At 36.9% G+C, this 27,227-nt stretch overlaps 3 protein-coding genes across 5 annotated transcripts in view; 2 read left to right on the top strand and 1 right to left on the bottom strand.

Moving 5' to 3' along the window:
• LOC134742797 (synapsin) overlaps positions 1–8,924 on the top strand; it is a 123,359-nt gene extending 114,435 nt beyond the window's left edge. The window contains exons 12-15 of the mRNA XM_063675983.1: positions 1,364–1,460; positions 3,213–3,380; positions 4,705–4,933; positions 5,305–8,924. Coding sequence (XP_063532053.1) covers positions 1,364–1,460; positions 3,213–3,380; positions 4,705–4,933; positions 5,305–5,510 — 700 coding nt within the window. The 3' untranslated portion in view covers positions 5,511–8,924. The remainder of the gene's footprint in view (positions 1–1,363; positions 1,461–3,212; positions 3,381–4,704; positions 4,934–5,304) is intronic.
• A 499-nt stretch (positions 8,925–9,423) lies between these two features.
• LOC134742719 (piercer of microtubule wall 1 protein) lies at positions 9,424–13,869 on the bottom strand. 2 transcript variants are annotated; one of them, XM_063675908.1, is made up of 3 exons: positions 13,627–13,866; positions 12,608–12,694; positions 9,424–9,571 (listed from the first exon to the last, which is right to left on the bottom strand). In XM_063675908.1, exons 1-3 carry the CDS (start codon positions 13,790–13,792, stop codon positions 9,447–9,449), a joined length of 378 nt encoding a protein of 125 aa, XP_063531978.1. In that variant the 5' UTR covers positions 13,793–13,866; the 3' UTR covers positions 9,424–9,446. The 2 variants fall into 2 exon arrangements, with proteins under 2 accessions (XP_063531978.1, XP_063531979.1); XM_063675909.1 differs by lacking the exon at positions 9,424–9,571 and adding an exon at positions 10,703–10,851 and having other exon boundaries at positions 13,627–13,869.
• A 1,475-nt stretch (positions 13,870–15,344) lies between these two features.
• LOC134742996 (uncharacterized) overlaps positions 15,345–27,227 on the top strand; it is a 27,923-nt gene continuing 16,040 nt past the window's right edge. Inside the window, exons 1-4 of one of the 2 annotated variants that reach the window (XM_063676256.1) lie at positions 15,345–15,582; positions 17,385–17,482; positions 21,304–21,392; positions 21,833–21,985. In XM_063676256.1, coding sequence (XP_063532326.1) covers positions 15,394–15,582; positions 17,385–17,482; positions 21,304–21,392; positions 21,833–21,985 — 529 coding nt within the window. In that variant the 5' untranslated portion in view covers positions 15,345–15,393. Of the gene's footprint in view, positions 15,583–17,384; positions 17,483–21,303; positions 21,393–21,832; positions 21,986–23,701; positions 24,099–27,227 lie in introns of those variants that run through there. The other variant, XM_063676254.1, reaches the window with a different exon arrangement.

Below are 27,227 nucleotides of genomic sequence, written 5' to 3'. Positions count from 1 at the left end.
AATTGTAAAATGGATCAGTTGAATGAAAATTTTGTATAACAGGAGCGTTTAGAAAATAAGTGTCATAGTCTAAATGTTAAAATACTAATGTCGTATAATCAGGTACTTAAAGTTATTAACACAGGAAGAAAGGATAGGGGAGAGTGGGTAACAGTAGGTCACGGGTAACAGTGGATCTTTTGCAATAACTTTAATAATATTACTTGTACAGGGGTAAGCGCTCACGCTCACGACGTTGCCGCTTTTACGCCCTTCCGTTTGCCTAACTACCATCTCACCTTCAGAACTAAAATTCGCAGTAATGAGCATCGGCTACCAAGTATTAGTTAGCTGTAAAATTATTTTATTACACGATTTTCAAAAGAATCGTTTTCTTTGTGGCTTGTGATTACAAATTCTTTCATTATTGTAAATATGGTTTAATGTATGAAAAATCGATTTATTAGGTTAATGTATTAATTTTTAACATAAACCCAACAAATACATTTTTGATTGATTTTTTATACATGATAATAGAAGCACAAAACTAACATAAATCTCCACGCAAAGAGCGAAATCCCTGTTCTTCAAGTTCTAGCCAGTATTGCGAAAAATAAGATAAAAAATCATCGCACACTATTAAAAATTATGATCAACGGATCAAAATTTTGCACATGTTTATTATAAAATTTAATATATTTTAATGGATAAATACTCAAATAATGCAGGCTCTTATCATTTCGTTTAATCAGACCCGCACATGGGTAACAGTGAATCTTTCTCCACTTTTATTTAAATTTCATCTTATTTTATTTCTAGCTTTCCTTACAGCTTATTTATTAATAAGGTTTAAGAGTTAGATTGATATATACTCTAGGCTTAGATAAGAAAATGAAACTATTTCAAGTTAAAACGGAGCAACTACAGCTCTTAAAGTCAGTTTTAGGCACAGGCACAATAATATTTTAGGATACTAACGTAGTTTAATTACAATAATTACCTACTGTTTACTCAATAGGTACCATTTATAATTGGTTTCGACATTACTTACTCTCTAGTCTAGTCTAGTCTAGTCTAGGGCAAAGGACGCTTAGGACGATGGAAATGCTGCAAAAATACATTCTTATTTGTAGATCCCACATGTTAGCATTATTTTTTCCTTATTGTTGATATTTGATAAATGCAATATATAAATACATATAACATATTAAAAATTATTTTAAAACGACTCACGTATTATTAATACGTGAGTGACCCGTTTTAAAATTATTTTAATATGTTTGAGTCTCACGGAAGTTTTATACATATAACACAATAACAAAAATACTCTTATATCTGATCTTTAACTGCCAATTCTATTAATTTGTATTGTGTTTATTTCTAGGCGCAAGTCTATATCGGGTAACTGGAAGACAAACCAGGGCTCGGCCATGCTGGAGGCTATCGGCATGAACGATCGGTACAAGATGTGGATCGATGAGGTAACTTATAAATACTATCTCACTTACTATCTTTACTTAACTCGCCTTGATCAAAAGATTTTGATCATGATTGATCAACTGCTGAAGATGATTCAGATGATCAAAGGTGACTAAGTGTTCTCAGACTTGTCAGGATTAAAACAACGATTTAATGATTTTTGGATACAAGAATCATATAAGTAGGTTGAATAACTTATGTATGTCACTTATGTATGTACAGGGTGGAAAGACACGACGATCCTTCTCGCAAAGGGGGGTTAGTTTAAGTGATGGAGAATCGATTCGTAATGTTTAGATTTTTGTTACGAACAATTAGTAAAAATATTAAAATTAATTAATCTTCTTCTTAGTGACAACCCTACTATTACTACGTACGATCTACCTACATATAAGTGTAATGTGACACTTATGTTTACAAAAATATTTGACATAAAATTGACATACGGCTAGTTGGGTGTGATGGAGGATATCTTTGTCTGTAGCGTCGTAACGTCTCGGCGGCATTATAATTACACTCCCCGTATAACATAAGCAAATTTAGGTAATCGCGAGCTCCCAAGGGCATTTTTAAAATAGGTTTTTTCGCGTAATTTGCAATTTATTTGCGTCACGGTTTTATCACTGGTAAAGCTGACAGTCGATTTCCAACCGCAGCTGCATTACTGCTCCGGCACTACTGCAGCGGCCTGAACGCTTCGGTGTTATTGTCAATTTCCATAGTAAAATGAATGACTATATCGACTGCACGTATGGTGATTTTAACGTTTTCCCGACCGCAGCTGCACTACTGCTCCGACACGTCGGTGTTATTGTCAATTTCCATAGTAAAATTAATGACAAGGCCGACTGCACGTAGCATCGTCATTTTTGCGTATTTAGTGTATTATTACAACTGCGGCTGCAGACCGCACGTCAAATCTGTCACCTGCACTGAAATGTCTTTGGGTCACAGATATTAGTAGTTCTAAGCAAAGAAGATATAACCATATATGTTACTGAACCTAAGGTCTGTTTTTTTATTCCGTAGACTAAAATGACGTTTCATGTGTATGAGATGACATTTCTTAGTACCACATGAAATGTCATTTTAGTTTACGGAATACTCTGTGTCTACGAATAAAAAAACAGAATATAATGAGGGTTATCACTTGCAGTATTTTGCATTAAAAGTTAACTGCCTATAAATACTGTCTAAGATATTGTAATAATTATTTATAGTTTTTTTTTACTCTTGTAGGCTTAGAATGGAGACAAATTAGTTATTAGCAAATATTGCGTGTGTCGTCTGATTGAATTAGTAGTTGGTAGGTATCCTATATGACCTTGTACAGTCGCCATCAGATATATCGGAGCGGCCGAGGTGCTCAAAAATATCTGAACACGCACTTAACGCCTTGACAATAGAGGCGTGTTCAGATATTTGTGAGCACCTTGGCCGCTCCGATATATCTGATGGCGACTGTACGTGCAATCAGAAGTTGACGAGAAAAAGTAATGATTATTGTTTGAACCCGTTTTGCAAAGCAATAGATAAGAAAAACGCGAACACAATAATTATTCATAATTATTATTCGTTTTGTGGAAGCGTCTGCTACCATCGGAGCATCATATCATAGTAGTTATGAGCAAGACATCGATCATGATATGAGCAGCATATGAGTTTTCGTATCAGTATTATTGACGAAGAAGCTTAACTTATCTAATTACCATAACGTCCATAAATGGATTGTTTAAAATGAGTCGTGTGTCCAGGTGAGCGAGATTTTCGGCGGACTGGAAGTCTGTGCCCTAGAACTGGTGGTGGGCAAAGACGGGCGCGAGCACATCATCGAGCTCAACGATTCGGCCACTTCCTTCATGGGCGACTCACAGGAGGAGGATCGCCGCCATCTTGCCGACCTCGTCTTCCAAAGGATGCAGGTGTGTAGTATTTGACTATTCCATATTCTGGATATTTGTGAGGTGGGAGTTGAGCCGAAGTCGACATGTAGATGCTCTTACACAATTCATTGAAATATAAGGGGTAACGAGTGGATGGTGCTATTGCCCCTGTGATAGGAATGGGATGCACGCAGAGTCAGCACCCGTCAGTGTAAATATAGGTAATATAATATAATGCGGTAGACAAGATGCGAGGGCAGGTTGCTTCATGCTCATGGACGTTCACACAACAAAAGGAGGATATCATAGTCGCCATCTCTCTAACGTCGTTTTGTAGCGGATGCAGGTTTATACTCGTTGTGGGAAATGCATTTTCTTCATAAGCTGGAATTCTGTATAATTTGTATTTCAGATTATATTATGTATAAGTGTAGAAGTCCATAATAAAACGACGATTTTTTGTAAGATTGAGCCACTAGTGGCGCGACTGAAGCAAACTAGTTTACGATTATTACAGGGTGTCACACTGCCACACACACTGCATTACAGATCATTTGCCCACTTAGTGGTACTATGTAATGTAAATCCCTGGCCGCAAGGTGTCATGTGCTAACGGTTGTGGATATTGACATGACAACAACACCACAGCGGACAATGATATTCTTGATATTGTTATTTTTTGCAAATCATAACGAACTTACCTCTTACCCTTTGATATATACAATATAATATAACAATAGTACATTATTGTCGAGGCTCGGAAGTAGCTACTTGCTGGCTGAGGATTCGTTTTAAACGGACGACCTTGGGAGTCCGTTTAATTGAATCCGAAGCCAGCAAGTAGCCTTCCAGCCGAGTCATATATAGTGCTTTTCTCAAAAATGGCGCAATTAATGCAAATATAATAGAAATATTCTACAGAAGCAACGTTCTTGTGTATATATTTTCACAGAAAAAACTAAAAAGATTTGCTTTGCCGCCGTTTTATTTTTTAAATTAAAAATGGAAGTGTATTTTTCTGCTGAAAATACGCCAACCTATTTGAGACACCTAAATAGTCGCGGTACCATCATTATAATAATAAGTACTGATCATCTGTTTGGCTGTTTAATGGACCTATGCCTTCATTTGATATGGCCACTTCAACTTTTAAAAAGTTTGGAACTCGACAAATAATGGAATTTGTATGCAACATTGCAGTCCGGAAATCGAGACTGCAATGTTTTTAACTTTTTAATTTTTTGACTGACCATAAACTACGCACTTCGCGACCTACTTTTTAACCGGCAACGTCGACTTTGCCGTCCATTTTTGAGAAAATATCAATGCTTTGCATTAAACCAGTCCATTGATCAACTTCCAGTCCGTGTGCCGGCCGGGCATCACGAAGACGGCGTCCCGCAGCTCGGTGTCGGGCAGTTCGGCGCCGTCGCCCGAGGAGCGGTCGGTGCCGCTGCCGGGCGCGGGCCCGCCGAGCGCGCCGCCGCCCGCGCCGCTCACCGCTGCCGCTAGTATCGACCGCCCGCTGCCGCCCATCCCGGCCGAGCCCAGCCAGCCGCCGCCGCCGCCGCTCACGAGGCGCGACTCGCAAGGTAATACATTTCCAACAACTTAACTTTCTATGAATGAAGTCTTCTTGTACAAACTTGTCATCCTGACTACAAGTATCACGAAAGCATTTACTAAGTACTTTCTAAAAAATAAGATCAGCCGAATATATGTCTGGAACAGCCATTTTCCGCAATTTTAGTGTTAGTTCCATAGAGAAAAAGCATAGTAAGGTAGTTCAATATGAAATCCATGTTCAACTTGCAGTTGCACCTATAGCAAAACGTTGGGAAAACAGCCTACATAACATATGTGATATGTTATGAGCGCTATCGCTATGAGAAGGTACTAAATGTTACTCCCTTATGGCTAAAGCACAGTAAAGTTTATCAAACAGTGTTATTTCCTAAACCAGCATCCCAATCATCGATGGTGTCTTCGGCATCGGGCGCGCCGGGCGCATCGAGCGCAGCCGCCTCGGCCGCGGCGCCCACGGGCTCCGCGGCCGGCCGCGGCGGCTTCGCGCGCCAGGGCTCGCTCAGCGCCGCGCTCACCGAGGACGCCGAGGACACCATGAAGAACTTGAGGAAGACCTTCGCCGGCATATTCGGCGATATGTAAAACTAGGCGGCACGCGGGCACCCATCTAACTGAGCTATCGTCATCGGTTGAACTGAGAAGAGTAGGGAAAGCCCACGTGCGTGCGGGGCGGGCGGCGTGGCTTCACGCTTTCAAGTTTAGTATTTGAAACAGCGTTTACTGAGACTGCTCGCATACGTTTGCATTTGTTTAACTCGGACACCGCGCTGCACGCTCCGCTGCATGCCTCGCTTGAAAGTTCACTCAGTTTGGAGACTAACAAAATGATAGGTACAGGTAACACCGTGAGAGCTGAATTGCTCTTCCTTTAACGGTAGCTCGATAAAGGATATTAGCGACCATATTAACTGGTCAATAATTGCCCGATTATGGTAACGTTGTTATTTGCATAATTTTCGTACCTTTATTACAAACTTTACATATACATTGTTACAAAGTATGGTATAGAAAACCGGTTCCGGTATTTTTTATTCTGAATACTCATATCGTTTGCATCGGAAGGGGTGACGTTTAGCCGTACTTACCGGTTGGGAAGCTCCTTTACGACAGAGGAAACGACCGTCAAACCGAAACTATAGCATAATGTTAATGTATTTAAAATAACTATAGATTTTGTACAATAAGTTTATTATAAAATAATGAAATACGAATCAACTGAGCTGCATTGTGATCGAACCCGTTCGGTACGCGCCGCGCACTCGCGCGCGTCGCTACAGTAGTGTCTTTCTCCGGCCTTCCTTCTACCGCCCGCTAGTGAGTTATTCCCAGTACAGTACCATACACAAAATAATTCAGTCTACATACACGGTTGAAGATTAAATCTTGCTGCTGAAGTAATGACGCTATCGTGATATCACTTGACCATATACAGCAATTTCTAATTCAGCTGTCAAAACCACTGCTGTGTATGTTCTTTTACTTATTGTTCCTAATACTCAATATAATACTTCAGTACAAATACCGGGGAACTCTATATACTATATGGGGTTAAAAGTACTGAGAATAACTCGCTCGCGACGACGGACGCACACGCACCTTCGTAGCAGAACGAGGTAAACGACGCAATTCGCAAATAGATAATATCATTGAGGACAAATAAAATGTGTGGCAATAAGTAGAATTGAAGCGTTTTAAGGATTTGATGTGTAATCAATTTCATGACTTCCCTTTAGCGTAATCTGATCTAATTACATAGGTATCTGTCGCTTCTGAAGAAACCGTGTGGAATTAATGAAATGGAGGAATAAGGGCCAAACCACACTAGTTGCGTATGCAGCACGGCTCCAGCTTGCTGCGTAGACACGTGTGTGCCGTATGCACCGGTTGTAATGTATGGAATAACATGTCAGATGCCGCACTGCTTGCGCCGCGTGAAGTACAAATTACGTTAATAAAAACGGCGAATTACATTAAATAATTAACAGCTACGCAAAGTGATCGGCATGACATCTTGACATCCAACAGCTGTGCTGCATATATATATATACATGTGGTGTGTACTGGCCTTATATAATCGATTGCTATTGCAAGTGTGCGAAAATCGACATCTATCGAGTTTATTCCCTTGTTGTGTGTGTTGCGGTCCTATTAGATCTAAATTGTTGGGATGTGAGCAATGCTATTGAAGACAATATTGTTAAATGCAAGAATTAATCCACATTTTATATAACTTAATACTAGTTGTATCTCATAGTTTTAAGAATATCTTGTTGATGCGTATATGTGATTTTCATTTTCTTGCTTTAAATATGTTGTTGTAATTGATTTTATTAAGTAACGTGGTAACTCCGAAATCTTACCGACAAGCTATACCGAAACACAGCTTTTGTTTCAAAATGCATTTCTTACAAATCAAAGTGTCATTGTTTTTAAAACTCTTTTTAGTTAATTTATTATAGTTTTGAGAGAGCCAAGGGTTGTATTTAATTAAGTCTGATGATGTCATATCATGAACGAGGGTCAGATCGAGGAGAAGCCAGAACGATTGGATTTAAAATCCTTTGCACTCTTGCCCGCTTACGAGTTTCATAAATCTCTAAATATTTATAGCAACCATATATATGCCTATATATTCTTTAGCTATATTCAAAAGTAGTTTTGAAATTGTAGTTTTACGCGATGGTGTTTGCGGATCATGTGATAATAATTCACATTGACCATTGACCAGCCTCCAAGTTTAGCCCAGCACATTTAGGGATGGTTGCACCAAACTGTTTGTCATCATTAAAAAGTTCGCAAAATTTTATTGTATGGAAAGTTTCATAGTAAACCGCCGCGGCGTGCCGGGTGACGTTGATCAGTCTGTCACGTGCGGATGGTGCAACGGCACTTAGTCGACCATTTGTTACTGTAGATTTTACAACGAAAAATAGCTAGTATACATTACATGTAAGTTATATGTATGGGTTGCAAATAGATATGGTGGCTTCTGTTAATTTAGTGCTCAGTTATCATGCAAACCTGTTAATGAATCTTTTAAGTATTATTTGTTGTTGAGGTCTTTATACTGCGTCATACCAAGTAGAGACATAATACCTACATTATGAGTAGGTATTTTAGTGTAACTTTTATATGCACTTGTAGCTAGTTTAGACACGAATCTTGTTAAGCCGTATCCACCATGTAACTATGTGTAAGTACCTATAAAATGCGCAATTAGATACCTTATAATGAACAGTTTTATTACATAAAATATTATACAGTAAAATATTATCCAATGAGTTAATTATTTTAATAGAACAGTTACCAGATAATGTATTTATTGTATATTGTACTGCAGCGACTTAAATTAGTTTAATTTTTTAAATGTTTAATGTTATTAGTTTATAGATATCGATATATGAATAAACACTAATATAAATGCTGTTGTTGTTGTTGCTAACAAGTTATACGACGTGTACTCGTACGGCGGGACGCACGCGGCGCGGGCGGCGGCCACGGCAAATTACTTACTTCGCCTCGTTCAAACTTAAATACATACAAGTAATACAACACTGCACTTCATTAAATAAACTGATGAATATGAAATACCTTTAAAATTTAACAAAGGTACCATCGTCATACTTCTGCCTGTTAATTCGTTATAAACCTTATTATAAAGATAATAAGGTCCACCGATAATGAGTTAAGTGTCGCTGCTGTTAGGACATTCGAGGTTTTCATCCGGCTATTCAGATATTATCAACATCGCATAATCAATTAAAATTAACTGAGCTTTTGTAATAATTTGTCGTGGCCGTCTTCTACTTAGGGAGGGAAAGGGACATGGGATGTCACAGCGATAAATAACTTGTCCGCCTTAACGGGAATGCCGAGAAATATCTCCTAAACCGGCAGGCAACCATGTCTCTCAAAGGTATTAATATCTGTAACGGAATTTGAATGCATGTTAATCTATATAATATAATAAATACCTCTTTTGGTAAGTCAGTACCGTATAGTTGTTTTTATTCCTACCGTCCCTTTAATGTCCTGTATATAGGGACACATCCAATCTCAGTATGTCCACAAAAAAGCGCAAAAGATCATAGTAAAAACATTCAATAGAAAAGAAACACCAAAATTCTTCCCAATATTTGTGCTATTCAAGTTTTAAACATTATTTTATTAAAATAATTTTTCTTACAAAAAGAGAAATAAATATAAAGCAGTTACAATATTATTCTAAAATAAATGCGAGGACCAACGTTTATAGAGAAACGAGCACCAATGATGAAACTTTTCCGATTTCTCAAAAAATTTATGATGGTTTTGGAAGTAAAATCGAATACCTATAGGTACAGAATGTAAAACGTAGTTTCAAATAAGTAACGTCAAGACTTGTTCTAAAGAATGCAATTCTATACAGACCAGAGGCACTGCTTTCAATTTTGTCTCAAAACCGGCTTAAAAAACAGGATTTATTTCCCCTCTGCTAACACAAAACACAAAGTACCTAAGTATAATAAATATCAAAAGTTAAGTGTAGCTGGGAGGGTCCATGCCGGTGTTCAGGCTGTAGTTGCGGTACATGCCGGCCGCAGCGAGCAGGTTCGTGAAAGTCTGGCCCGCGGGGTAGAACACTGACGGTACGGAGTGGATGCCTGCAATCACAGGTACCATTGGGATTCGTTGTCAGGTTTGCCGGATTAACCAAAAATAGTAGTTAACTGAGGCACCTCCCTAGTTAATTAAGGTTCTTGGGGGGCAAAATCTAAGGAATCATTGATGATGGATGATCCAGAGAAAAGGTTAAGCAACGGGAATACCGTGTCAGACAAAAACAATGCGTTTCAACTCGATGCTTATTGTTTATTGTGTGGCTTGGCTAAAATGTTGTATGGGCTATTTGTTTTTTTTTTTATCACGAGTGGTGTCAGTAAGTCTATACATGTTTTATATTATATTTATCAAGCGATCAATGCGTTTACATTTTATTATTATTTAAAAGCGAGTTTCTGTATTGGTGGGTAACAATTCAATAAAACACAGATATGTTGCACAATCTCTATTAAAATTATTAATTAACAATAACCAACCAATTAACCATATAATAATACAATTTTAACAATTCAAATCAAAACCCAGTAATGTAATTGAATTGACAGAGCAATGTTGACTTCTTGAAAACAAAAATAAAACTATGTTTACTAACGCAGGATATCTTAAAATAAAAATACGCGCTTATAAATAATTAATATCTTAAAATTGTTAACTTTAATACGAAAACACCTGGTACGAAATTTACTAAGCTTGTTTCCATTTCAAACATAAAACATGTACATAAAAACTGTAATGAAAACAAAGAACAATTACAATTGATGTTCATTAGTTGAAAACAAGCGATGCATCTTCTACATAAATACAAGTACACGATAAAGACTGCTAACCTCTATATACTTAAGCAAGGTTTTATTTCCATAGATATAATACTTTCTATTTCGCTATGACATTATCTTAATCCTCAGTAAAATGTTATATTATGTAAGCATCTTGTTAAATCTGATTGTTGGCGATGGCACTCATTAAAAATATTGAAATATTTCGAGTAAACATAATTTATACTAAGATGTGATGAAGACTAGTGATGAAAAAGACAGAGAAATCGAATTAAATCATCGCCTCATTTTTTGCAGCTACACAACGCTAATAAAGATTGGCAGTCTTAATTATTTGCTCGTCTCTGCAGCAACCAACACAGCCCCCAACCCCAGCACCTGCGGTTACCCTGGTTAACCTCAAAAAGCAATTTCACGGTTATTAGAGCTCATTTAATGGTCAAGGGCGGTATTAAGCGAATAGTTGCGGTACATCCCAAACTGCGCCAGATTGTTCGTAAACGATTGTATCTTCGGGTGATACTGCAAGGGTACAGAGTGGGGTCCTACAAGAGTAAAGAGTTTATATTAAATTTAAAAAGTATATCGAACACAGAAAATGTGGTCAGTCATAAATAGTTTTTTTATATGAAAACCAGATCGCAGCGCCATCTACCGATACCGGTTCGAATTGTACCTACATGTTAATTATAGATTGAGGGCTATCAAAATCGCTGCCAACTTAGCTTGGTCTGACGGTAAATATTAAAAATTGATAACCGATCCACCCGTAAGACAAAAGAGGACGACCGCCCCGAAACCACCTTTCCATACAAACGTAGTCCCCATTTTCCTCTGGATATTAACATTATTGAAAATATTTTTACACAATTTGATTTTATTGAATTTTTTTCATTATTATAACCATTTCATTTTTCATTATAAGCACTTAAAAATTTGTATGAAAACTATTTTTCGCTCGTTAGGAGTTAGGAGCGAAAAACAGTTTTCATACAAATTGGCTATGACTAAAATACATAAGATTCTGTAATAGTTATATGTTTTACAAGGAGGCAAAGTTGTTGTTTAACCCCGTGTGTTAATATTGATATCCGAGCAAGCGAAAGATTCCAAAATGTGGAATCTTGAGCGTCGCGAGGTTTTCAAGGCACGAGGGTTAGACAAACTTTGCTCCTGAGTAAAACACAAAACATTTCACCACCAACGCGAGGAAAATATTAACTGTAAACCATTACAAATCGAATTCAAATGATCGTTATTAAATATATATCATTCAAAATTATCGTTTAAAAGTCAATTCTATCAGCCAACATGAGCAAACAACTCAAAATTTGCATCAAAACACACACACACATGTGGATAAAATGCAACTTTCTTATCCTTTTTTGAAGTACAAAGAGAACCTTTCCGAGCTGGTGTGATGAAAAAATATTTTCTATAATGTTAATATCCAGGGAGGAAAATAAGGACTACGTTTGTATGGAGAATATAATTATTATCGTCCCCTCACCTCTTAAGACCGCCGACATCCAATGTTGAAAACATAAATTAAATAAAAATGAGAAAATGTATAATTACCTCGAGAAATCCCCAATTTTTTTAGATTCCTGAATTGGGAACCATTTGTCATTATTTTTATCACTTTCGTGTTAAATCAAACAATATTCAGTTAACTCGCTTCGCGGTGTTCTTTGTATATTGTTCAGTCATCGGTCCCTAAGGTTTATGTTTTTAGCAAAAAATCCTCAGTTGTATCTCTGGTTTGGGAAACAAGGTCAGGGTGTCATACAGGACCGAAGCTTAACTGACCGATCAATCAATTTATTATATAGGTAACTAAACTTATACTATATTGTCAGATGACAACCAAACCTCACTAATTGCATAAAAATTTCACTAAGGTTCACTAAGGCCCAGTTGTACCATCCCACTAACCCGGGGTTAAGCGTATAAACCGTTAACCCAGTGTCAAATTGTACTGGTAACCATGGTTAGTGAATAGTGCATGTGGCCCTTAGACTTTGAATTTGTGTTAGTAATTACTAAGTCTAAGATTGGCTGGATCGATTGATATAAACACGGATAAACAGTAATCAAAATATATCTTTACAAGAATTATATTTTACACGCAGTTTGACTCCAAAAGTCGGTCATCAATATCGAACATGTCTTGGAAATTGTCGCACCAAATTCCATTATGCAATCGGGTAAAGTACTACTTATAAGTACCTACCATGGATTAGTTGGTTCCAGGTTTCTAGCGGTGTGAAAGTATTAAATTTTAAGAAAATTTTGACTAACCTGGAGCATACCATCCGTATTCGCTGGCGCTCGTCCGATAGAACGGATGTTGCTTACTCACTTGACTGCCGTAGCCATTGAACCAGTCTGTATAAAAAGGCAATATTTAATGTTTAATTATAGTTTCACAAGAGTTTCTTGTAAGTAGAGCATAGGCAGAGAGAACCAATTGTTTTTCGTATAACCCCTACAAGAGGGACGAGTATAGTCTTATTATTCGACTGGTACTATACCTAATAGCTTTTTGTAGGCCAGCAAAACCTACAAAAAGCTATTATAGTACCAATTATTTTATACTATGTTTGGTTATCACTATTTCATTCACTATATATCTAAGTATTGTCTGCTAGCAGTAGGTAACCAGCGATGAATATCGGAAAACCCGCATATCGCTCCAAACGCTTCCTGTTTCAGCGAAGATCAACGACACCTTAATCTAGATAGGCCGCGCTCCGTACTATCACAAGTACCTAGGCTATAAAGAGAGCAGAGAGCTGCAAATTAATGCTTCGCTTTGAAGGTTCGAAAGAGAATACAATAAAGTGTTCATAAATTAAGTCGTTCTTTAGATAGGTAGGTATACTCTTAAATTATTCTCAACAGGAAATACAATATTGAACTGAAATCTCAATACGATCACACAGTTTTATAGGTTTCAAGGAACAGGTAATTTACTAGAAACCATATTTGAAATGTTACGACCTTGAATGAATTTCAATATAAGTAATAGTAAAGTCTTGCTATATTATGTGATTTCATGAATGAACAATACCTATTAAGCATTCAAAGAACATGACCAATATGTTGACAATATACATCACGCGCCATGTTGTGGAATTTCACTGGAACTAATTTTTTCATACTACTTATACTGAACACTGAACCGTCACCCTATACATACATGAGAATCATGAGAATAACAGCGCCCTCTTGACAATGATCATATTGATCATATATTTCTGGTCAGGCTTTAACTGAGCCAAAGTTTAATAAAATAAATATTTAAATCACACACTTACGTGGATGTTCGAATCTTTTTGGCAAGTTGCAAGTAGCAAAGAAATCCGATGTTTTAGGCTCAGGTTTCTGGAGCTCTCTCTGAAGGCACACTTTGTCCACGCACGTCGCTGAACAAAATCCAGGTGCCGACTTCTCGTTCTGTCCCCCTTGGTGATCGCTCATCATAAAAATAGCAGAAAATTAACAAAATAAGCAAAAATACAATCGCTCGCTCGTAAAATTGTTCCCAATAATCAAACAAAATTGTTGTCATAGCAACTGCCCACGTCGTAAGTAAGAATTTGTTTGACGACTTTGAAGTTTGTATACTTACTTAATAATGGCCAAAGATTAGTATAATAATGACTATCAAAATGACTATAATGAGTAAAATATACATATTAGGCACGTGACTAGTAGTTGACGTAATTAGGCACTTAAAAATTCCCAGGCGGTTGAATAACACTTGAGTTTTATTCAACAACTTCGCCGTCAACGATACGCTTTGATGAGTTTTCATTGCAAATTCGAGCTCCTTATCGCTGAAATTAAGTCGGCAAAACAAGTATTTTTATCTAAGTAGGTAGGTATTCAAGTGCAAAGCGCAGCGCATAATAAGGGAAACATTGACGTAAGTCAATGTCCTCCTTCCTCCTCCTCCTCCTTCCTTAGTCCTCCTTATCCTTCCTCCTCCTCCTCCTTCCTTAGTCCTCCTTATCCTTCCTCCTCCCTTATCCTTTATTAGTTGTAAAACTGCATATTTGTAACCAGTAACCATTATTTTTAACACACACAGATTAAGATACAATTAAAGGAAAATAATAGATATTTATTATGTTTTTTTTTATACTACGTCGGTGGAAATCAAGCATACGGCCCGCCTGTTGGTAAGCAGTTACCGTAGCCTATGACCGCCTGCAACACCGGAGATATTACACGCGCGTTACCGACCCTTTAAAAACCTGTACACTCCTTTTTTGAAGAACCCCATACTGTAGCCCCTCGGGAAAACCTCGGCAGGAAGCTCATTCCAGAGCCGAAGCGTACGCGGGAGGAAATTCCTCTTAAACCGCACAGTACGCGACCATGTATTGTATAATTCAATAAAGTTGGATAACAAACAACAAGATATTGGTTTGGCTGTTGGCAATCTCTCATATTATAACTAAGTAAATCAAGGTTGATCATTATGCTCTTTTACTGACATTAAATAATATATGGATAATTGCAATAGTACGAAGCAACTAGTATATAGTATTCAATAGTGATATCCTCTTGAGAATTAATGTTGACTCAGGCACGCTCATACTCCCGATAAATCCAACCCACTCTGCCTCTACCGGAGATAGGAGCATTGTGACATCTACCTAAAGTGGAAGAACATCACGAATTTTCTTTAAAACCATGAAAAATAACGATTAGTTCAGAGTCCGATGGCCTTTAACTCATTGGGCATGCATTCAGCTGAATAAATTATTCGTTATCAGCGGTATCGGGACTCCCGGCTACAACGAGTGGGTGCTATCGCGCCTCCCGCGCCGCAGCGCCAACAATCGATCTTACTCACTCATCCAACTAAGTGCTCATTTGATTTAAATATTAATCAAATCTAGATTAAAGTGTCAACAACCTAAAAAAAATGTAATTTCATAGAGAAATTTCCCAATCTTCTAATGTCCATGGATCACGCTTTGACCGCTTTGACGGTCACGTTGAATTTTTGACAAAATAACAAAGTGATTAAATTGAAATAAACAAATACATAAGTGCGTAATAAATGCTACAAAATGAGAACTATTAGTGTACAGCAACCAATAAATTTGAAAGTGGTGAAAATCGAATTGGACTTCACACCCTTCGATACGGGGCCGCAGAAAAAGGAGAGGCCGAAGCAAATAATTGTACCCAAGATCAATTATAGCAGAAGACCTTCTGTGGTGCCTTCTCCTCCGCCAATCACAAATTACGCGCAACGGGTAAAAAAGTTCTGTAAACTTCCTGAACCTGGTTGACCATTACCTAACTTGAAAAACAATGGATTGAATGTTTAGCAAGCTTACGATTTGGTAGGGTAACTACCTATACTTAGTTGAGTTTCATACATAGTAAAGTTTTTTAGCTATGATAATTATCCTTATATCCTTATAATATTATCAGGCGGGCCGTATGCTTGATTGCCACCGACGTGGTATAATAAATAATAATAATAATAGGTATATTAGATACCTACTAAACCTTTCAACAGTAGAGCTAGTATAAGAATAGAATAATTTTCACATATAAATAAATAAACATATGTGGACAAACTTATACCTAGATATGTACATAATTTACACAAAGGATCTCACGATTTGTCGTCGTTGTAATAATCGGGATTTTACTTTATAGATATACTAAATCTTAATCTTCCAACATTAATAATACATATACTAAATCCTAATATGCACATGATTGCAAACCTGCATCTAAATTAACTCAACGACGACATTATTTTTGTGTACAATTTAATGATAATAAAGAGCTTTAACCTTAATTAAACGAACTAATAAGGAGAATGGACGAGAGTTTCGTATTTTACGGCCGCTAGGGGTTATTTTGCAGGGAGCGCATTCAGATTTAAGAAACATATTTTGGTTTTGATACTTATTATTGTAGACTCCTCTCGCACCAATATTATATAAGAACATAAGAACGAACAAGATGCACTGAGATTAATATAAAATAAATATTATGTTGTGTAAATATAAGTGTGCTGCAGGAGATTCTGGCCCATTTCCAAGCGAAGTTAGGGTCTCAGCGTAAGACTCCGTGGCGTCGTACCAAACACGCAAAGCCTATATAGTATACAACTTTGATTTTATCTTATTAGCATTGGCTATTCATGACTGTACATATTATCCTTTGTATAATAAATACTGCAGTAAAATTTATCAGCGCTGAGCAAATACTAAAATAACAATAAAATTGAAATATGTCGTCCAGTGACGAATAAAACTTACAAAGTATTAAAAATATTAAATAAATATTATGTTGTGTAAATATAAGTGTGCTGCAGGAGATTCTGGCCCATTTCCAAGCGAAGTTAGGGTCTCAGCGTAAGACTCCGTGGCGTCGTACCAAACACGCAAAGCCTATATAGTATACAACTTTGATTTTATCTTATTAGCATTGGCTATTCATGACTGTACATATTATCCTTTGTATAACAAATACTGCAGTAAAATTTATCAGCGCTGAGCAAATACTAAAATAACAATAAAATTGAAATATGTCGTCCAGTGACGAATAAAACTTACAAAGTATTAAAAATATTAAATAAATATTATGTTGTGTAAATATAAGTGTGCTGCAAGAGATTCTGGCCCATTTCCGAGCGAAGTTAGGGTCTCAGCGTAAGACTCCGTGGCGTCGTACCACACACGCAAAGCCTATATAGTATACAACTTTGATTTTATCTTATTAGCATTGGCTATTCATGACTGTACATATTATCCTTTGTATAACAAATACTGCAGTAAAATTTATCAGCGCTGAGCAAATACTAAAATTTTACTTTTTTTTTTTTTTAAGTACACTACACTAACATATTACACTTTATTGTTTTTGCTTTGGGTTCCATGTCTTTTTATTTCGGTTTAGCCATTGATAAGCTCACATTCACAGTAAGTTTGGACCTAGCTTGCTAGAATTTTTTGGTACATTTGTACGGTGACCAGTATGGCCTGAAAAACTCTGATAACTGTTCAGGTGTTCATGGAACGTTAAATTCTGTGTTCAGAAACGGGACGTAAGAGAGTTGGTTCAAGATCTGCTGGACGACTTGTATGCGGACCAGCGGGACTGGGGTACCAGCAGTGCCATCGACTACTGCCACGCGTAAGTCACAATCAATGCTTCCAATAAAGCCTAAAAATAAGCAATGGCAACCGAAGAGTTAGACCAAGACAAGTCTGTAACGATTTTGATAGCACAAGCAGTGCAAGTGTTATTTATACATCATAATTTCATAGAAGTTTCAGGTTTAAAATAACACTTGCGCTGCGTGCGCTAATATCAAAATCGTCGCAGACTTATATTTTGAAGACCGACCTGGCCTAGTGGGTAGTGGCCCTGCCTATGAAGCCGATGGTTCCTCGGTTCGAATCCCGGTAAGGGCATTTATTTGTGTGATGAGCATAGATATTTCGGGGTACCGAGACAAACCTTACTGGTTTAACGGTACTTTTGTAATTAAGTTGCATATTATGTGTATTTACCTGATTAAAATAAAAATAAAAAAATAAATTTATTCCTGAGTCATGGATCGTTGTCTAATATTTATTTATTTATTTTAGCTGCCCTTTTTAGGGTTCCATAGCCAAATGGCAAAAAACGGAACCCTTATAGATTCGTCATGTCTGTCTGTCTGTCCGTCCGTCCGTATGTCACAGCCACTTTTCTCTGAAACTATAAGAACTATACTGTTGAAACATGGTAATTAGATGTATTCTGTGAACTGCATTAAGATTTTCACACAAAAATAGAAAAAAAAAAAAAAATTTGGGAGTTCCCCATACTTGGAACTGAAACTCAAAATTTTTTTTTCATCAAACCGATACGTGTTGGGTATCTATGGATAGGTCTTCAAAAATGATATTGAGGTTTCTAATATAATTTTTACCTAAACTAAATAGTTTGTGCGAGAGACAATTCCAAAGTGGTAAAATGTGTGTAACTTCTAAAATAAGAGAAAGATAAAACTGAAAAAAATATATGATGTACATGCAAACTTCCACCGAAAATTGGTTTGAACGAGATCTAGTAAGTAGTTTTTTTAATACGTCATAAATCGTAAACCGCAATTTACCTTTCACTCACGTTTCACATAAAAAAATACATTGTTAAAATTATGTAATGTACGGAACCCTCGGTGCGCGAGTCCGACTCGCACTTGCCCGGTTTTTTAATACGTCAGTGTTATGAAACCAGGTTTCTTTAACCTTTATGATTTAGTACTAACTACGTAGAGCTTAAAATATTAAAAATATTGGGCTATTTCGGGTTAAAAAAACCGGTTGCGAGCCCTGCTGTCAACGCACTGTAAATTGTCTTAGCGTTTGAAAATGGAGACACAGCCACTTCGAAACATGTCCAGCGCAACCACTGACATTAGAAATACATAAAATAATAAACCAAAGAACAAAAAAGAACCAATAATACCGGTATTTTTTTAAAAGAAGCCCGGAAAACCCGGTTTCGAGCCTTGGTTGACAGTAGTATCTCAAAAAATGTTATATGCAAAATGTGCAAACCTTTCATTCTGCGTCTAATATTTTTGTTTTGAAACTATTCATCGTTTTGAGTGCTTTCCATAAAAGCGCAATCGAATTCTGCGAGGCATAAGTAACTTAGGATATTTCGCTTTGAACATGGTGCCTAAATGGTATATTGTATGATATATTGTATGTACAGTACATGAACAAAGTCTCGCAAAGAGTTTATTTTATTTAACATTATAAATCTTATCATCGCCACGAACCATAACATAATATTAATTTATTTGCGGCGGCTTCTGATGTGAGGAAAAACATCAATAACATTTGTTTGATGTAAGTAAGTAACTAATTTAGCTAGGGATGTTTTGTGAACCCGTTCGGTGAATATAACGAAACCTTAAAAACGGAATAAATCCGAAACCCGTTCAAGTGATAAAAAGCTTATTTCCAGATGATGGAAGCGTGGGCGAAGAAAAAAACATTTATTTAATGGTACTTATGCGCTGTATACGACGCAATGTTTTGCCAATTCGTTACCTTAAAATAACAGGAAAGTAATGATTATCCTCAAACCTACATTATTACGTATTTTTCTGCAACTAAAGTCGCCTTCAGAATCTCGCGAACTAAATTGATGAGATTGACAGATAAAATGATAAGGAATAGCAAAGAAAAAATAGTCTAGTATATGCCGATAAAATGATATCGATAAGTAAGATATTGCACTTACTACCCATGTGATAATTATAAAGGGGTCACACACGATTTCGATTTATATGAATGTGACGAGAAAAGTAGTTGATTCGATTGTAAGATTGTGACGTTATCGATCAAATCAGGAGGTGCGTATCCGGATACGAAATTAACAAATTTCGATGTTAGTATCAAAGAGCATTTGAAATAGAGGCGAATTGTCAGAGTAAATTATGTAGCCACAGTAAATTTACTGCCATCTTTCGACAGAAGATTGGAACGGTTAGAACCCCATTTATCTTTGATCCTTATTCCTTCACTGATATGTGTTAATTTGTTAAATATCAAAAAGTAACGCCATCTACTCGACACTAGGCCAAAGGTATTGCGCAATCTTTTCGAGCGATGGCACTATACCTTTGGTCTAGCTACTTACCTATTTAAAGCCCGACCAGGAATATATGATAACGCGCCATGTTGCGGAATTTCATTGGAACTAATTTTTTCATACTATACTGAACTGTCACCATATGAATGAGAATATGACAGCGCCCTCTTGACAATGATCATATATTAGTGGTCCAGCTTTACCTATTATAACAATTTAAATTATTATTTTTAAATATTTCAATTTGCGTCTTAAAAATTGCCTAGGCGCAGGTCCTGGTTAACCATAAATACCCAGTAAATACCACAATGTCTAACCGAATTGAACGTCGGAAAACCGCAATAGTTATTTGTTATACAAGGGTGCAAAGTTGTATTTTACCCGCGAGTGTTTTAACACACGAGAAGTAAAATACATTTGCACCCGTGTGTAACACAAAACTTTTCCCCTCACTATAGCGAGGAAAGTGCAACATCCACAGGCGTTAGATCATCTTCATCACCTGGAATCACTAATTTTTTTACGATATTATAAAAAAAAACTGGAAATTCTGTACTTTTACGTGAGAAGTTATTAAGTAAATTTTTTGTTGACAATGTAGACATTTCTGACGTATGAAATGTCAATGATGCGTTTTGAAATTGCATTTGAAAAACGAATGGTTCGTTCGATATTAATTATATATTATGAGCGTAATATATATTATGCGCGTTTTACGTTTTGTTATCTGTCAAGCTACTTAAACACGCTCCATCCAAGGTCAAATTACTTTCCCCACTAGTGGATAAAATGCGTTTTTCCCCGCTTGTTTTAAAGGATAAAAGACGGCTTTCCGAGCTAGTGAGGGGAAAAAGTAATTTAAGTATGTAAGCGGAGTTTGAAGGCTATTACTTTCTTTTATTTGTCTAGATCAACTTTAGTGACAAACTTTTATTTGTCATTCGTTGTCTGTCTGTTATAAAATCTTATAAGGTAAATTTATATATTTCTCGGAGATGCAAAATATCAGCCATTAACAAGGCTCAGCAAACCGCCCGTCAATTTGAAAACATAACCCTGTTCCGTACGACAGGGACTTCCTTATACCACTGTCAACGATTAAATATGCCACATTAACGTTCGTAGACTGTGAACAAACATTTTCGACTAATAAATGGGTTCTAAAACTCCTAATTATGTTTTCAAAATGACGGGCGTTTTTCCGCGCCTTGGCGAAGTTGGCCATTACCATTATGTGTTATTGATTTTATTATTTAATACTAAAGCTTAGCTTACATAAATCGAAATTAAAATTGTCACAAAATAAATGTAAATGACTAGACCCCACCTCGCCTTAACTAAGTACTTATTGTTTACTTTAGATCAACTTCAGCCGCATCTCTAGCGTCCTCGCAGTCGATTTGCAACGACCACGACTACTCGTTCGAGCGAAGTTACTTGGAAGGATTAGGTACGTGTATTGTGTCAATTCACAATTGAGAAAATATCAAATATAAGTACAGTGATTTCATGACACGTTATCATCTGCCGTTCTTCCGAAAATAATATTTAATATCAATAAATGATTTGTCTGTATATACACAGCAGGGACTCCTTTTATTCTCGCATTAAGAAATCAGTAGGTAGGTAATGGGTTTAGATGAAATAATTGGAATTTTGGATTTGCTTTAGGTAAATAATCGCAATTAGAATAAAATTCAATTGAAAGTTACGTCTAAATTGAGAGAAAGAAAAAAGTTGTAGAGTGAGCTCTACAAAAGTTTTAGTAGGTACTTAGGAATAGCGAAAGTGACAAATCTTTGCATTTCACGGCTGTATTTATTATGCATTCTGCAGCACAAATCGTTCATTGCTAAAGATTTTAGCCAACTTTGTTTTAACAAAATGCAGGCGTTGAAGACCTCCAAAAGCAGGCTATCGAGTGGGAAGTGAGACTGCGAGTGGCCGGCGAGCGTCTGGCGCGGTGTGTGCGAGTGCGGGACAGGCTTCGACGACAACAGAAGAGGCTGTGCGCCGCCTTCACCGTGCTGCTGCGGCATATTAGTAAACTATACTACACTTGTGTTAACATTATTGAATGTGGGCTATAGAAGAATGAAGAGTGGGGAATCGAGTGGGTAAGTAGGTTGCGTGTGGCTACAGATACCACGGTACCGGCTGTGACAACAACAGAAGAGGCTGTGCGCCGCATTCACCGTGCTGCTGCAGCATATCAGTATATGCTAAATTTGTGTTTACATTATTGAATGTGGGCTATAGTAGTAGATAATCGGGTGGGTAAGTAGGTTGCGTGGGGCTGGCGCGGTTCGTACGACGGAACCTCCTGCGACGACAACAGAAAAGGCTCCGCGCTGCCTATACCGTGCTGCATCGGCATATCAGTAACTATATATACCAGACATGTATTTATATTATTCAATGTGGAATTGTGGACTGTAGAAGTATAGATAATTTAAAAAAAAAATTAAACATTTATTTCAGACTATTAAAAGGTCCATACATGGTTAGCAAATATTACAATCTTATTACTAGTGTTAGTATCGCATAAAAACTAAAACTAAAAACTAGACGGCGAGTGCATGCAACCCCTGCCAACGGTTGAGCATGGGGCCATTTTGGCGCTCCATGAACACGCCCAGAATGCTGTTGGGGCTGCCGCGCAGGCGACGCATCAGTGAAGCGCACCTCTTGCGCATTATCGCCGCAAAGCTGTCAACTTGTGCCTCCGCAAACATACCAGAGGCACTACTAAATCGCGGCAACCCCATCAACACCCGGAACGCGTTATTATATTGGACGCGTAGGCCGTTGTATGCCCTCTGCATATAGTTGGTCCACAGGCTGCATGTGTAGAATGACTGACAGTACGCTTTGAAAAGTACCTAATTAAGTAAGTAATTAAGTTTAACCTAATTTCAGCTATTGCCTATGATGTTTTTTTAACTCGCTACTTTCAAAAACCGATACAGAACCGGTAGAAAGTTCCACGCTTTAAGAGTTCGCATTAAACAAACGAGGCAAATCACTAGCACGTAATAATATATTGCCAACTTAACCCTTTAATGCATGATTTTTTATTTTTGGTTGGAAAAAATATTTTTATTTAGTTATTTGGATGTAGGATCTAGGAATCTGTGAGCTGTCCAATTCTTTGTATACATTTGGCAACAATATGCATTTAAGGGTTAAGGATGCATTTGCTCTCCGCTCCTGATCTTTTGATTATGTAAGGAAATTATTTAAGTCATACAACGCTGATACACACTCTCCTGAATAATATTTACAGTTAGCTGCATAATTTCATGGACACATTATGAATGGATTCATAAAGAGGCCATGCTATTTTGCGGCTCTACATTATCTACCCAAGCTTTTTTTGCAAACAAATTGCATAATGCCTCGTGAATAATCGATACTTCTTGCAATTATATCGTTACCGTACAAGCATTTTGTACTTGTTCTTTGATCAAATAAAGCTAGCAAGAAGGTAGGTACTTCTATCCAATCCAAAAGTTACAATGAGACTGTTTTACGTATAAGGCAAAAGTTACAACTACAAATTCATTCTTGAAGATTTAAAATAGCATTACGCACTTCTAAGCTGACTCTAAGATCGGCGCCTCGCGTCTAACACGGCTCGACACTGACGTACACAGGCAGTTCGCGAAATCGATACACAACGCACACAAGCACGCTGTTTCAAGTCTCCAGGGCGCATGCCCGTGGCAGGTACCACGAAGCTCCCCGTTCATATCCTTGTCATGCAAACAGGCTACTAGTGCATTCAAGTCCTGCGATATGACGATTTTAGGTCTTATCGTGGTACAGGGCCAGCGGTCCCGTCGCTTTATTTCGCGACTTTCCCAGTAAACATCGCATCAGCTGGTCGAATACGTACTCTCAAATGCTGTCGAGATATGGGGGATAATTCACATTTCCCATCCCGGTTATCAGTGGCGAATGTTTGGAATATCGGGAGTGGTGTGTCGGGGTTGAGGATGGTCGCGTCCGCAGTGAGTGACACTGCAGTGGGTCGCTGACTTGGTGGTTGTGTAGTGATATGCGTATGTTGTCCAATGTGTTCCTTGGCCAGGACAGATGAGTGCCATCCTCAACTCTCTGCGGAACTTAGCTGCCTCGTCGCGGGCAGGCGCAGGTATTTTTAAATTGAATTATAGGGAAATAACCTTTTCTTGTGAAGCCTTTAAAAAAAAACTATTCCAAGCTTACCTTGATTATGACCTTTGGTTTTGTACTCACAGTCTACTGATGCAGACTTATACTAGTTAAACTAAATCTGCTCAGAATGAATATTATTTTTTATTATATGATGATCTGCATTAAAAAAGGTTTTGAGGTTATTTATGCTAGGTCTGTATAAATCTATATTGTTTATTGTAATTTTCCATAAGTAATACTGGGTAACCTCTACATTTAGATTGCTTTGAAAGTTTTTCATGTGAAATACAAATTTCTTACAGAAACTATAGGTATAATGTGAAAATTGTGGAGGAACAATGAAAATAAAATTCTTGGTTATATAAAACTAGCGCTCCGTCTTCGCACGGGTGCAATGCTGATGTATTACATATAAACCTTCCTCTTGAATCACTTTATCTATTTAAAAAAAGCGTCAAAATCCGTTGTGTAGTTTTAAAGATCTAAGCATACATAGGGACAGATAGACAGCAGGAACCGACTTTGTTTTATACTATGTCGTGAAAGTGATTACCTCGCTCCTTTCCCGATTAATTAAAAATTGATGGTGATGGTTTCTCGAATTCAAGTAGAAACTTTCTAAGTTACTTCTTTTTTTTTTTTTTTTCTTCTTGGTGGACTTCTTTCTTTGTTAAGTATATAGTACCTTTCTACTAGAAAGGTACTATATACTTAACAAAGAAAGGTTCTCTACCTACCCATCCCATGTCTCATTAAAATGTTTCGATTTCTTGAGTTCGGTTCGCAAGTTCTAAGAGACAAGACTTGACCTATAAAATAAATTGGATTGAGTTAAGAGGGGGTTAAAGCAATATATATATATATATATATATAATTACTATAAAAAATTATATGGTGCCTGGCACCATTTCATCCCTTGGTTAACAATCTACTATTGTACTCTTCTAATTACCTGCCCCCTCTTAAAATTAGACTAATACCTAAGATTTTGAATGCTCTACAATTCATTGTAATCTTGCAATTACAATTATAAGTATATGTTATGAATAACATATACTTATAATTTTAATTCAGAGTAAAACCGTACATCGTAATTGCAAGATTGTATAAATATTGATGCATATAATCTTAATTTCTGTACACAAGTATTTTAATCTTCCTCAGAATCGGTCATATTTTCAATCAAAACTAGAATCCCAAATTGTAGTTTTCGGATCGACACGTTTCATGATGCACAGTACTGAAAGTTGAATTCTATACAAAAGTGTGGAACTTTTTTATTGGCTACATGAAAAATGTGCTATTTTCGCAAAAGACGTATATTAAACGTGTGTATGTAGCTCTGCGACAAAAAGCTTTTATATTTACAAAGAAATGGAAACCGTCCATTAATGTCAACAATATTAGTTAGGTTAGGTTAAACGTAATTCTATTTATGATAAATAATTAAGCGATGCCGCCGGACAGCGACATATAGAAACAATAGGAATGTCGAGTCAAGTTGCGGACCCAACCTCCTCGGAATGATAAGGTAGTAACTGTGCATGGATCCGCACAGTACCTATAGCATATTATTTCTTGGAAAAGCTGGAATGGCCTGCTTTGTGTCAGCCAAATAGCCTGTTTGCATTAATTTTGACGCCGTCGACGGTGTCCTGCTTATGTTTTCGGCATTGCTATGACTTAACAGTATATTACCTTTTTAGATACGTATTTAAAACTATCACAGCACAAAGTGCCATAACGATAGAAATGACTAAATGAGACGAATAGCTACGTACCCCACATATTGATTACTAGACTAGCTTCTGCCCGTGACTTCATTTGCGTGGAATAATGATGATGATTGATAAAAACTATCCTATGTATGTTCTTCCGCGGGCCTCATACTATCTCCATAGCTAATCATCTAAATCAGTTTAGCAAATTTGAAGCGTGAAGAGGACGGGTCAAGTTACTTTCGCATTAAAATTTGTAGGGATTAAAAGAAAATGTATTCTTTAGGTACAAGAATGCATCATTGCTTCTATTTTGTAAAATACGTAAAAAACAAATAAAAACATCGCTCTGATTAATCTCGAGGCTCGTGAATTTAAAAGTGCTATTGCATTATGCATGGTTGTCGTGCATTAAAAATAATATATAGGTTTACTCTCTACAATATGAAATACTATAAGTGTAAATCACCGTAACAAAACAAGAACTAACTCCAAGTCAGATTCATGCCTCAATCAAAATGTCTACTGAATGTTTATGGTATAAAGTAGGTACATTTCTGCAATTAGAATGGATATACCTACAATTCAAACTTCAGCCAAGTCAAGTCGCTGTCAAGGAGCACTGTGCTCCATGACAGCCAGCCACCAACGGGACAATAAATGTACAGATGTACAGAATAATTCTTTGGCATCGTATTTTCTCGAAGATCTTCGTATTTGTCATGTTTATTTAGCCGTTTCAGTACGAAAAGAGTATGAGCACGACAAATAAGAACGTTTCCGAGAAAATACTATGGAAAAGAATTATTCACTACATCTGTATCTACTAGCCCCGATGCAAATTAGTTCGTCTAGTCAACACAACAATTTTGTTTATCCTAATAAATTTTACACATGAAGATAAAATGACCCAGTAATGGGAACCGTAATTTTTGATCGTATAATAAAATTGCATGAGACTCTTATTGTTAAAAAATGTACCTTTCTAAAACGTTCTCCAAATCATATTGTTCTCTCCTATAGCACTGCTGCATGCATGGGCTCGAAACAAAATTGTCAGTACATTGGTAGAGCCGTGTTGCTTTCCCTAGTAATAGCCCTTTTGACATCTGTTATATTCCTACCCGTCAAATAAAAAATAAAAAATCGTTTTTTTTTTTTCTTTCAGTACAAACGGTATTTATTGTATTTGTATTTAGTTATTGGAGAATATTACCATATAAAATTAAACTACATTAGCATTAAATATAAGTGATTTTTAAACTTAAACATTATTTTTGTACAAACGCGAGAACCTCAAAAAATTGTCTGACTAGACGAAAACATATGCATCGGGGCTAGTACCTTTTCTAAAATTCGAGTAGAACAGAGGGACCCTGGCCAAAGAG

Source organism: Cydia strobilella, chromosome 7 (assembly GCF_947568885.1).
Source record: "Cydia strobilella chromosome 7, ilCydStro3.1, whole genome shotgun sequence".
Lineage (NCBI taxonomy): Eukaryota > Metazoa > Arthropoda > Insecta > Lepidoptera > Tortricidae > Cydia > Cydia strobilella.
This window is presented reverse-complemented; position numbering and strand designations above follow the sequence as displayed.

Coding starts and splice junctions, on each gene's coding strand:
- LOC134742719 (XM_063675908.1), bottom strand. CDS start 13,792: ATGATGAGCGATCACCAAGGGGGACAGAACGAGAAGTCGGCACCTGGA. Junction 12,695..13,626: donor AAAAAGATTCGAACATCCAC/GTAAGTGTGTGA, acceptor CTTTTTATACAG/ACTGGTTCAATGGCTACGGC. Junction 9,572..12,607: donor ATACGGATGGTATGCTCCAG/GTTAGTCAAAAT, acceptor CTGTGATTGCAG/GCATCCACTCCGTACCGTCA.